The 12579-nt window shown below is 34.4% G+C and overlaps 1 protein-coding gene across 1 annotated transcript in view; it reads left to right on the forward strand.

Annotated features, from left to right (window-relative positions):
* LOC121735256 (rap1 GTPase-activating protein 1) overlaps positions 1-12579 on the forward strand; it is a 330446-nt gene that overhangs the window by 82795 nt on the left and 235072 nt on the right. Inside the window, exon 2 of the mRNA XM_042126023.1 lies at positions 11768-11898. Within this exon, the coding sequence (XP_041981957.1) occupies positions 11834-11898 (65 nt within the window). The 5' untranslated portion in view covers positions 11768-11833. The remainder of the gene's footprint in view (positions 1-11767; positions 11899-12579) is intronic.

Here is a 12579-nt window from a genome sequence, read left to right on the forward strand (position 1 = left end):
TTGGTAACGTGACTTTTTATTACAGAAAAGCAAAATTTTTTTTTCCCGAAACCTAAGTCTTAGAACAAAAATAAACTTGTTCAGAATGACCCCATGAGTCACCTCCTTTCGGCTTACTATACCAGTTTTGAAACACCTTGTATAATATTGATAACTGATGAAATACTATAATATTATTATACAGCTGATACCTAATAATATACTGCAGGACTGATACGATACTTCACATTAATTCATGAGGACCTAAGCGGCCTCATCCGGCCGCGATAACAATAGAAAAGCTATTGTGTCTCGTTATTCAACGATCGATGGGTTAATTTCAATTAGATAATAATTATTATTATTTAGAAGTTCTAGACGTTTTTTTTTAATAATAAGGATACTGAAGATTGGAGAAAAAACACACATGTTCGTGTATTTGTAGACATAAACCAATTAGTCTTAGACGTAATAGTAATAAAATACGACTTTGGGTAATGCCAATTTATATTTAGCTTCCAACTTCATGAATATACAGTATGATCTTAATTGTACGCTAAAGGGCTTTCCAAACTTATTTTTATTGTGACCCCTTCAATATATTATTTTTGGCGATGTAGCTAGATGGGAGAGAAGATTAAACCTAAACTGTAATAACTGGACTTCCAGAAATTATTATGGTTAGTGAAAACCTATAAAGTCCAGTCCAGTTCTTTTAACCCGACTGTAAGAAGGATAAGTAGATATAATAATATAATGTTATCTTATATTCTTGTGTCTATATTAGGGTTCCGTATTCAAAGGGTGAAAATGGGACCCTACTCATAAGACTTCGATGTCTGTCTGTCCGTCTGTCTGTCTCCAAGCTGTATCTCAAGAACCGCTATAGCTTTGTGTATATCTGTTGCCACTATAACAACAAATACTAAAAACAAAATAAAATTAATATTTAAAGGGAGCTCCCATACAAAAAACGTGATTTTTTTGGCCTTTTTTGCTCGATATGGCAACAGGTAGGCACTTGAAATTTTCACAAAGGCCTTAATTATATGTCTTCTTCAATATTTAAGAATAACATTAAAATAAAATAAAAAAATAAGGGGGGCTCTCATACAAAAACACTTTTTTGGTCTATGTTTGCTCTATAATTACAGTACGGAACCTTTCGTGCGCGAGTCCGACTCGCACTTGGTCGATTTTTATGTATATTTTGTTGCCTTACTCCTGCGAAACGTATCCTGTAGCTCTGATAAATAATCAGCTAGTTTTTCCGCGTCAATATTTTCACTTATACGGTCTTCGTTTCTTCGTAGATTTTGCGACGCCACACAGCGTCGTGACACACAGTTTGAGAAGCCCTGGTATACTCATCCCATCCTTAATGTATTTTCGTCTGGCAAGCTATGAATTATTAGAAATACCTTAACGTTATACAGCTTCGTAAATTACATTAGTTGGATTCTAGATAATATTATTTTTTCAGTATTAGGAATTTCGTAATATGTACATAGTTGGTTTTATTTTCTTTTATTGTGGACCGTAAAAAGTGTGTGTGTACAGAATATTACTTGCATAATATAGGTATTATATAAAAGTTATTTAACATTTATTTTTAATATCTGTACTTACTTACTATTCTATACTATTATGTTATTATAAAGCTGAAGAGTTTGTTTGAACTTTGAACGCGCTAAACTCAGGAACTACTGGTTCGATTTGAAAAAGTTGGTTCGTTGTTAGATAACTCATAATAATTATATCGAGGACGGCTATGGGCTATAATAATCTATTATCACGCAAAGAGAGAAGAAGCAGAGGAAAATGTGGAAAAAAAAACGGGGAAAATTATGTGATAGGGATTCTCACGAACTACGAGTACTAGAGCAATTTTTATGTTATTTGGCACAGATAAAAAGTAGACCACGTGAAGGATCATAGCCTATTAATTATTATTGTTTGTGATTTTTTTTATACATATAGAGTTACTATTGTGACTAGTAATAGAGGAGTCAATAGTTGTATTTAGGACATAAATACATACCGTACATAGTTTAGGCTCGTTGCGAAACCATTTAATTTTATATAATTATTATGTACCTATATAATTAATAACATACATATCTAAACTATGTAGTCAACAAAGGGGGTATTTCTTAGTACAATATATAACCAGTCCAATAGTAGAGACTTGTTGTAAGTACCTACACTTAATATATTTCGGAAAAGTTCTGGGAACCCGAAAACTTTGCACTCGTTGCCCTAGTTGTAAACAAAGTTAGGGAAATTGGAAGACTAATTCTGATTAGAATTGGAAATCTGCCGTAACTCCTCTTTGTATCAAAAATATGCGCGGTACCATCAGAGAAGTTTATCCATAGCGGGTCTACATAATTTATTCGAGTTAAGTCAAACCCAGCCAAAAAAAAAAACAACTTACATTAAAATAACATAACCCTATCAAAATATGACGTGTACCATATTCTGCCTATGAAGAAATTTTTAAAACGACAAGTTGATTTAATTCTGCAGAATCGACGCTCTTTATGACCTTTCGCGACAGGGGTACCGATACACACTTTGGGAGCCTCTGATTCATAATTTCATACTCATGACTTCATGAGTCGCGACATTAACGCTAGTCTTTCTGTTCGTTTGCCTATTACCTATTCACGTTGTAACAGCGATTAATGAACTTGTAAATACTTTAGAGTCGCGAGAAAACTATTATGGGATTAATTATGTCATCAAAAAATGTATGTGACCTTTAACTGCTGCTACCTATTTTCCGTGACATTATGATTAATCCATACAAACTAGATGTCCCGCGCGGCTTCGCCCGCGTAAATTAGAAATTTTACAGAATCCGTAGCTACATTTTCCCATAAAAAATATTTCCCCCGTTTTTCCCACATTTTCCTGAGTTTCTTCTGTCGTATTAGTCTTAGAGTAATAATATAATATAACCTTCTCGATAAATGATGAGTCTTACTCGATAAATGATCTATCTAACACTGAGATAAGTTTTTAAATCGGACCTGTAGTTTCTGAGATTGACGCGTTCAAGCAAACATACTCTTCAGGTTTATAATATTAGGTAGATATAGATTTTTTTTAATTATCGCTTGACAAACTCGAGTCTCGATCTAAAAGACTATGAAATGGTATAATATGGCAGTGATGATGATGATGATGATGATGAAGAATGTAATTTGCATAGTAGCATATGCTTTCTGTTCTTAAAACAACGCCGAAACTCCCAAACTTGTATCTATAAAGAATCAGGAATTCTCTCAGCACCTTCCGAACCACGGTATACCAGGTATATCTCGGTGCAAAATCTTACTTGTTGGTAGCATATGCTTAGAATACTTCTCACGAAACCGAAGTTACCATATGTTTCCCTATAAGTTTTGAGGAGTTCCCTCGATTACTTATGGATTCTTCATCAGATCACCACTTTTCTGAATATAATACCAAATTGGGATGATACCCTATATACCAAAAGAAAAATTTTGGAAATCGGTTAACAAACGGCGGAGTAATCGTTGAATATAAGAAAACGAACATAACACCTCCCCCATTTTGAAAGTCGGTTAAAATTGTAGCCTATGTGTTATTTATTTAATATTTTAATCAGCACATGAATTGAATAACAAAATTTTTTTCAAATTAATCGTAGCACCATCTGTCAGGACAAACTAAAATTGAAATAGAATAATATTGAATGCGATGATAGCGCCGTCCGCCGGATCTAATGTAAAACATTCCAAAATCAACAACTCCTTATAAATAAGAAATTAATTGGAAAAACATTTTCCAGTAGACCAAACTGTAAATCTAAACCATTCTCGAATCTCCACGAACACACACAAAAAATTTCATCAAAATTGGTCCAGTCGTTTAGGAGGAGTTCAGTCACATACACACGCACACAAGAAATATATATTAAGATATTCATTCATACTAATATAAATAAATGTGAAAATCTCTGTCTGTCATTTATATAAAATACTAGCTGTCCCGGTAAACGTTGTTTTGCCATAAAATGATTTTTCCTGTTTTCCTGCTTTTTTCTTGAAGTTTTTTCTGAATTTTTGAAGTGAAAACTTCTTTAGCGGCGTTGAGCACTTTACTGGGATGGGTAAAAACTGAAACTCGCGTCAGATTCTCGTGCTGATCGAAAAACCGTAAGATGGTTGGAGAGTAGTGTTGTAACATCGAAATCGATTAATCGAACAATCGATTGTTTTTTTCGATTGTCGATATTTTTAATCGATTGTAAGGGTTTCGATTAATTTAAAAAAAACGATTTTTTTAAAATCGATTTTCTTAAAAAATGGGTTAAAATTTAATCGATTGTAAGGGTTTTGATTAATTAAAAAAATCGATTTTTTAAAAATCGATTTTCATAAAAAATGGGTTAAAAAAAATAATGCACAACGTTAATAATCAAGTTTTTACATCTGCCGGCACTCCCGGAGTGCAACCCGTCTTTTTTTTTCTATAGACATCACGGAGCCGAGACCATTCCAACGAATGAAAAACCGTGGAAATCGGTTCGTGCGTTCAGGAGTTATAGCGTCAGGAAGGAAAATCCGACTTTATTACTTTTACTTTTATTACTTTTACTAAATGCTTTATTAAAACACTTCTAGCCTGTTGGTAAAGTCTTTGTAAAAATAAAAAGGCTATTAGAAAATGGGATAATTGGCGACCCTAGTCCGATCGGACGTACTTCGTTTTCATTTTTAATCGTCGATGGCAGCCGACCGTGGCTGAATCAAGATTTGCGAACAAAATGAGGTTCCGGAATAAAGCGCTGCCCGGGGCGCCTACGAATGCATTATAAACATAATTCGCAATAAAAACAATTTCGAAAATGGAATACAAATCAAAAGCGAGCGGTATTTTTATTCCATTTTGTTATACTTAAGGCAACATTGTATCTCTGTACTTGAATTTCAAATTAACAGACTTGAAAGTTGAACTCGCTGTATTTTTAAATTGTGCCTGCACACGCTGAAGAGCAATTTGACAACTAGAAAGTTTGGTATGACCACTATTATAATTGAAAGGTTTATTATCATTTTCTTCTTAAAAATTGAAGTTTTGAAAAAGGAATTTCTTGTTCGTTGTTCTCAAAATCATCTTTTTTTTCATTATTATTGCTAGCTATTTGACCGAGCTTTGCTCGGTATTCGATAAAACACGAAGAAAATGACATTTTCTAAAAATGATTCCTAGCTAAATCGATTTATCGCCCCCGAAACCCCCTATAAGTATACAATATTTCATGAAAATCGTTGGAGCCGATTCCGAGATTCCAATTAAGTATATTATATAAACATATATACAAGAATTGCTCGTTTAAAGATATAAGACTTCTTGCTTTTGAATAATAAGATAAGTATAGGTAAGGGCAACCATTGTTTGAAAATATTAGGAATGCTTGTATGTGGTATGAACTATGAACAGTCGATGTCAGTGCCGAATTTATATTTTTCTGCCCACCCACTTACTTCATTTTCGCTACCCCATGTAGTTACGAAATCTACCGGCCGGGCCCCCTAGGACGCTGCCGCCCCTAGGCTGCGGCCTAAACGGCCTAGTTATAAGTCCGGGGCTGACTATTATAGTATTCTAAAGTGGCAATAATTGGGTGTTTTACCTAAGTAACTTAAAAGGAAAAAAAATATCTCAACGAGACCATTATCAGGCGTGTTAAACATTGTTATGGCACATTATAGCTTTATTACTTAACAAGACTTTTCACTTTGTTTTATGAGGTTTTTTAGTTTTGAGGTCAGTGGACAACGGGAGACGAGATCTTGTCGCAAAACGCGCCCCTGAAAAAATAATATTATCATACCCTCTGAAACAAATTGGATTAAATATTAACAGTACAATATTCGCTCTCATTGCTTTTATTACAGACAATATTACTTTCTAGATTCGAATGGCCGTCTAGAATAAGGTCATAGTACTTATTAGAAGAAAACTACTTTAATACTCAAGTACGCGTGCCTCGTCCCAAGATAGTCTTTTTGTTCCTCGAGGCTAGGGCTGCCATCCATCCAGATTTCCCTGGATTTGTCCTAGTTTGAAGGGCTTCCGGGGACCGTCCATCTGGGTTTTGTAAACTGTCACTTTTGTTCAAAGAAATCCAAATTTTAATCCTGCAGCAATAAACGAAAGATTAGAACTCGCTAAGCATACTTATTACATACGGTTTCTTCTATGATCAGAATGAAGTACGATTTCGAGGACTTGAGTTAGTCAGATTTTTAAAAATTCTTGTTGCAAAAGATAGTCTATGTTTTAGTAAGAATTGGGCACGACGTAATCGTAAAACTTTTTAAGAGCTGTCCGGAGAAATAACCACATTTCGGACAAATGTCCGTGATTTTTGTCGTGCTTGACCGGCGACAGCGATGTGGATGATGGCAGCCCTACAGCCTACTTGAGGCTGTCCTAAGAAAATAATTAGATATCTGGGACATTCTTCGAGGGTTGCAGTAATCCAGTATATTGTTTTATATTTTAGGTTACGTAGTAAATATTTAGTAATCTGTGTTTTAGGATATACTTACTTAATAGAAAGGCTCCCTACATTTCTTACAGATTACATTGCGACTTAGTATTTAGTTTTAGTACTAATAAAACAATGTGGTATATAAATTATCTCCACGTCTTAATATTATAAAGCGGAAGTTTGTTTGTTTGTTTGAACTACTACTAACTACCTACTGGTCCGATTAGAAAAATTATTTCAGTGTTAGATAGCCCATTTATCGAGGAAGGCTGTATATAGGCTATATTTTATTACGCTAACGAAAGCGAAGAAATAGAGGAAAATGTTGAAAAAACGGGGGGAAATTATTTGGGAATGGGCTTATTTGAACGCGCTAATCTCAAGACCTACTAGTCCGATTTGAAAAATTATTTTAGATAGCCCATTTATCGAGAAAGGCTATAGGTTATATTTTATCACGCTAAGACTAACATCTCTGTGTAACAGACATACAGATAGAGATACTTTTGCATAATATAATATGATAATAAGTATGGATTATAAATGCGAAAATGTGTATGGATATTACAAATAATTTTGAATTATTGGCTTTTGACTACATGATGTTTTACATGAATGATGATCGTAATACAGTAATACGTATGCTACCGAGTAGGTACAGAGTAATCGTTGTACAGAGAAAGAGCTGTTATTTAATTTTATCAAATAGTTATATTAAGTTATAGAGTGTAAGGATATTTTTAATGTTAGACAAAATATCGAATAATAAAACGAAAAATTAGGTATAATGTATATAAGTATGTAAATCTTATTAAATATGATTAGTAACAACAAATCCAATGAGAAGAAACATTGTATCTTGCTGTAAAAGCAAAATAATATGCTTTTCTTCTGGAACCATAATCAGGTTTCATTGTATTCGCTCTTTGTCAGAAAACGTTTACTTTCATAATAATATTGTTATGGTGCAATATTTCTGAACAAGACTCCATACTTTGTGGCACTGGATATTTCATTTTTATAGCAAAAAGAAAATTATTATGCTTCAAATTAATTAATATGCCCACTTAAAATGCATAGCTTAATTTGTTTAAAAATTATTAATGAGAAATAATTATTATTTATAACGTATATTTAATACGTTATAAATAATAATAAAAATACATTATAATTTATAATATTTCTTTCTTACCTGAGTCGCATTATCTTTGTTGCCTCTGCTGCAACTTACCCTGTTCAAACCCCTGCAAAAAATGTAGGGAACAAGGGAATCAATAACCGATACAATAGACGAGTAATGGATCGAAAAGTAGACAATAAGACGCAGGTAGCCATCCTGCATCGTGCTATCGAAGTTTTTGAGATTTTTGGAACATATACCTATGAAGAAGTTCTACTATGGGTGTCCGTATCTTCGCGTTGAACTAGTGGAAGGAGCTAGCCTAAATCCAACTTTATTGGCTTAGTTATAGGGTGTATTTTCCCGTAATCTTGATCTACCTCATTTGACGGTGAGTGACATTTGGCACTGAGTGCGTGTCAACACCTCAACACCATCGCCGAAGACACTTTTGACACCTTTTTGGAAGCACCGTCCTCGTCCTGGTTCGAAGACACTTTTTTAAAATAAATATGACGGAAACGAGCAAACGGATCGCCTGATGAAGAGAATGCCATTGATCGCAATATTGGACTCTGGAGGAGTTGCAAGTGCCTTGTAAAATTCTGAGCTGCTCTTATCTAACAATTATTGTCAAAAATACCTTTATTTGAAAGATTCAGACCTTTGAGTTCTAACTTCTATGTGTATTTTTTATCAACCTGTCTGTCCTTCTTGTCGCTAAAACCGCATAACTGATAAAGATAAAATTTGATATACCTACAGATATTTTTATCTCGGAAGCATAGGATACTTGTCATGTCATATTGTGTTGCGAATTGCGATACATCACAGTAAAATGTACGAACTTCTGCGCGAATGAAATTGTGGGCAACTTCATAAATCATTAAGTAAATCAACTTACATTAGATCTAAGTAAGTATTTAAATTAAAATGAACGACCCTAACAAAAGTCGTATCGAAAAGCCTACAATTAGTGTCACATAAGAGCTGTCTTTGGTCTCTTTGTTCCGTAAACAACGACGACACGTGCCGACAGCGCAGGCCCGGGCTCTGAAGTTGCAAAATTACGGGAGTCGGGTCATGTTGACTTGATACAATTTGTAACCTGAGCTAGGTATATACCTATATGCCTACTAGAATTACTTTTAACATGTGTATTTTTTTAAAAGATTCTTAAAGAAGCAATTTTTTATATTAAAAAATTGCCATATTATATTAATTTTTTTATTACTTAATTATTGTTTTATTATTTTTTTAAATTTAATTCATTTTTTTATAAAAAAACATTTTTAAAAATAAACAAAAAAGGGTGTCAATGAAGCTCTTCTGCGGTGGTTGAGAGAACAGTAGACTGAACTCCGGACATGATAGAGCGAGAGAGACGGTCCGGCGCTAACCTCTCTCTCAGCCCCATTTTAAACCTGCCAATGCAGTACTACAATTTCTTAACTCAAGGTTTACAATGTATTAGTTTTACAAGAGCACAATGATAACGTATCGAGATACGTTTCCCCGAGAAGAGCCGGACACCCCGATGGAATTGCTTTCGATACATACAGTTATACACGACGCAAAAAAAATGTCAATAGCGCGATTCAGGAATGCTTAAAAAATGCGTCACTTTTAGACTTATTTGAATATTGACGTCAAAAATTCATTCATCTTATTCATATTCATTGTGGATTTCAAAACGGTCTGTTTTATTTTTTGTTAAGTTTTTAATGTTTAATTTAACAGTCAAAAATCCCTTAAACGCTTTAAAATGCCATCTAGGAAGCCGAAAATTCAATAGTGCTCAACGATTTATTAAAAATTTATCAAGGTTGTACATAGATGGCGCTGAGGAAAAAATGTTACTATTTTAAAAACTTTAAACAGTGAAAAATTATTTAGTTTTATAAAATAAAATAAAAACTTTAATAACATACAATATTGGTTCTAGTAAGTATAACAATATTATTATAGTAGTAGGTACTTACCTGTTTTTTAGTTGATGTTTTTAAACCAAACACTTATAAAACTACGATTATTTATGAAAACAAGCAGGTCAAGTTTTTAAATTCAAAAATCAAAGGTAATACGAGGGCGAGTTTTCATTGAATTCCAAAAAAGTCCGAAATTCTGTAAGCACCACGTAATTACATAATTTCGGGATACTTTGAATACGGCCCTGTATTCACACTTCACTTGTTCTTGTTTATTATTTTCTTATTTCGTATTCATATTTGGAGCTTGACATATTAATATTGAGTCATTATTTGATTGCTTCGTTATTTTTCTATCTACCTACCCTCTCCTTAATTTATGTTAATATTTAATTTTATACAATAACAAAGTATTCATGTATGTATATTTACATCAATCGGGGTAACCGATTGTGATGTAAGGTGGAAAATTGATGAGGAGGAAATTGTGTTGACAGCAATTAATGATATTTTATCCATCATGTGATAGGTGTGTGGTGGTTCATTTTGCATTTTGCTTTGGACCAAACCACGAGATGGGTCACAAAAGTTACAGGGTGTTGTAGTAGTGTGGTGGGGAAAAAAAAGAAAAAAAATGTAGGTACAGCTGTATTAAACCTCCGTAAGCTACTTCCCTGAACAACCCTTTCTGATAATCTGCGTGCTGGCAGGCCGTGGGCGGTGGATGTAGGTGTAGAGGGGTGGATTCAACGATACTATTATCCCTTCTTAGTTCTTGATGATATTCCAGCACGACTGTATCCCTTTCGGGCCAGTAATTCCGACACTCCGCTCACAAATTACCACGAATGCATTATTCAACACCTGTTGCTTTTGGGTTGTTTGTAAACTAGTATTACTGTATTCTGCTATGCTATTACAGCTTTGATCCAGTGAGAGTGAAATAGCTAAATAATATTCTCATTTCTCGTATGAAGATACAAGTTGGAACCGAGCGACACGCGACAACTGCAGACGACGTGTCGTCGCGACAGTATTGATTTCTATAGTATATTTCTATGAAACACCCACGAAACACCCTCCAGCGCACGGAGCGTTCCGAAATTAGGCAAAAAAAAATGTAATTTTTATATGGGAGCCCCTCTTAAATCATTACTTTATTTTAATTTTATTATCAATTATTAAAGTACTAATAACATTAAGTAGTTTGTGAATATTTCAAGTGCTTACGTGTAGCCATTATTGATATAGAGCAAAAAATGCCAAAAAAATCAAGTTTGTTATATGGGAACCCCCCTTAAATATTTGATTTATTTTGTTTTTAGTATTTGTTATTATAGCGGCAACAAAAATACATAATCCGTCAAAATTTCAACCCTGTAGCTATCACCGTTCTTGAGATACAGTCTGGAGACAGACAGACGGACAGACAGACATCAAAATCTTAGTAATAGGGTCCCGGTTTTACTCTTTGGGTACGGAACCCTAAAAAGAATTGAAAAGGAGTCAGAAGAAAAAAAAAAAGGATCAAAAAGGGATCAAAAATTTTCAAAAAGGGGTCAAATTTTCTACGGCATTGGCGTTGAGGGCTTGCCTCACTTTCCAATCAAACATTTTGGTGCATTCCATCATCCATACCGCGTTGTCCGCCAGTCTAATTTTGATTATACGTACGGAACCACAGAAACCGTGACGTACTCAATGCGTAGAAACGGACCCCTAATTTGGGTTATCAGTTCTAGCATTTACTAGATGACTTGAAAAAATAATGATAGCGCGATTAAGAAATATGCAGTTGCTTGAGGGTAGTTTGAAATTTCAAAATAGTGCGCAGGTCGAATGTGACTGGGTTCGAGTCTGAGGAAGAATTTTTTTTTTTTTAAGTTAGTATTATTGTAGTGTTATATTTTAAGTTTTAACTGTTATTAATCAACAACAATGTATAATATGGTCTGTCGAATCACCTGTACAAATACTTAACTCGGATGTCCACGTGATAATATTTTCTTCACCGAAATTATATTATTTCAAAGTCAAAATTCTCTAATATTTAGGATTTCGTAGCTAAATGGCAAAAGCGGGACCTTCGACGCCTGTCTGTCTGTCCCTATGTCACAGCCACTTTCTCTCGAAACTATGTAGAAATAATTTTGTACTAAGTACAAAATATGTTATATATTTTTTTATTCAATTACTTTTTTGTTCCAGGTGTAAGTGTTCAGTGAGTGTTGTGTGGTGACTGGTGACAAGTGGTAGTGACATGTGACCGCCGCCATGCTCAAGATACAGATGCTGGACTCCATCGTCAGCAATGACGAGGAGGAACCGAAGACTAACGGGTATGTACTTATTTTAGTAACGTTGTCGTCGTTTTTTTTTTTGTGAAATAAGGGGGCAAACGAGCAAACCTGATGGAAAGCAACTTCCGTCGCCCATGGACATTTTGACAAGACTGATAACTGAATACTGATAAGTGATAAGTAATGAAAAGGGTGTGGCAAACTCAAAATATACTTACTGGTTAGTGCCTTTTGGCGTCTAGGTAGCCAATAAAATTTCATTGAATGGTCAATGGTATTGCCAGTGTTGCGGTTTCAGAACATGTCTGAAGATTTAATAAATGATTTACTATATAGGTAACTATTTATGCATTATAAAGGTAATATAGGATACAGGTTCTGTACCCATATACCCCGTATACAAGGATCTATTTATAAGGAAGAGTATGTTTACATTATAAACGAGGCAGCAGGCAACTAAAACAGTTTCATAGTTGTTTTATTAAGCGCCTGGCGTGTAACTCGGCGCAATGCGTACTTTATACGTTTGCTGCATGAAAGCGAGAGTCAACTATTCAATATTTTTCCTAGCTGGTGTTGTTAACCTGTGTTTGCCTTGTACTAAAGTGAGCATACTGCTCACTTACTCGTTTTGAGCGATGAACATGATTTATACAGCAGTTTCTGAGTGATATGGTAGGTAGGCTAAGCACATACGGCATTCAGGAGAATGCCATGAAT

This window comes from Aricia agestis, chromosome 17, assembly GCF_905147365.1.
Source record: "Aricia agestis chromosome 17, ilAriAges1.1, whole genome shotgun sequence".
In the NCBI taxonomy this organism is placed as follows: domain Eukaryota; kingdom Metazoa; phylum Arthropoda; class Insecta; order Lepidoptera; family Lycaenidae; genus Aricia; species Aricia agestis.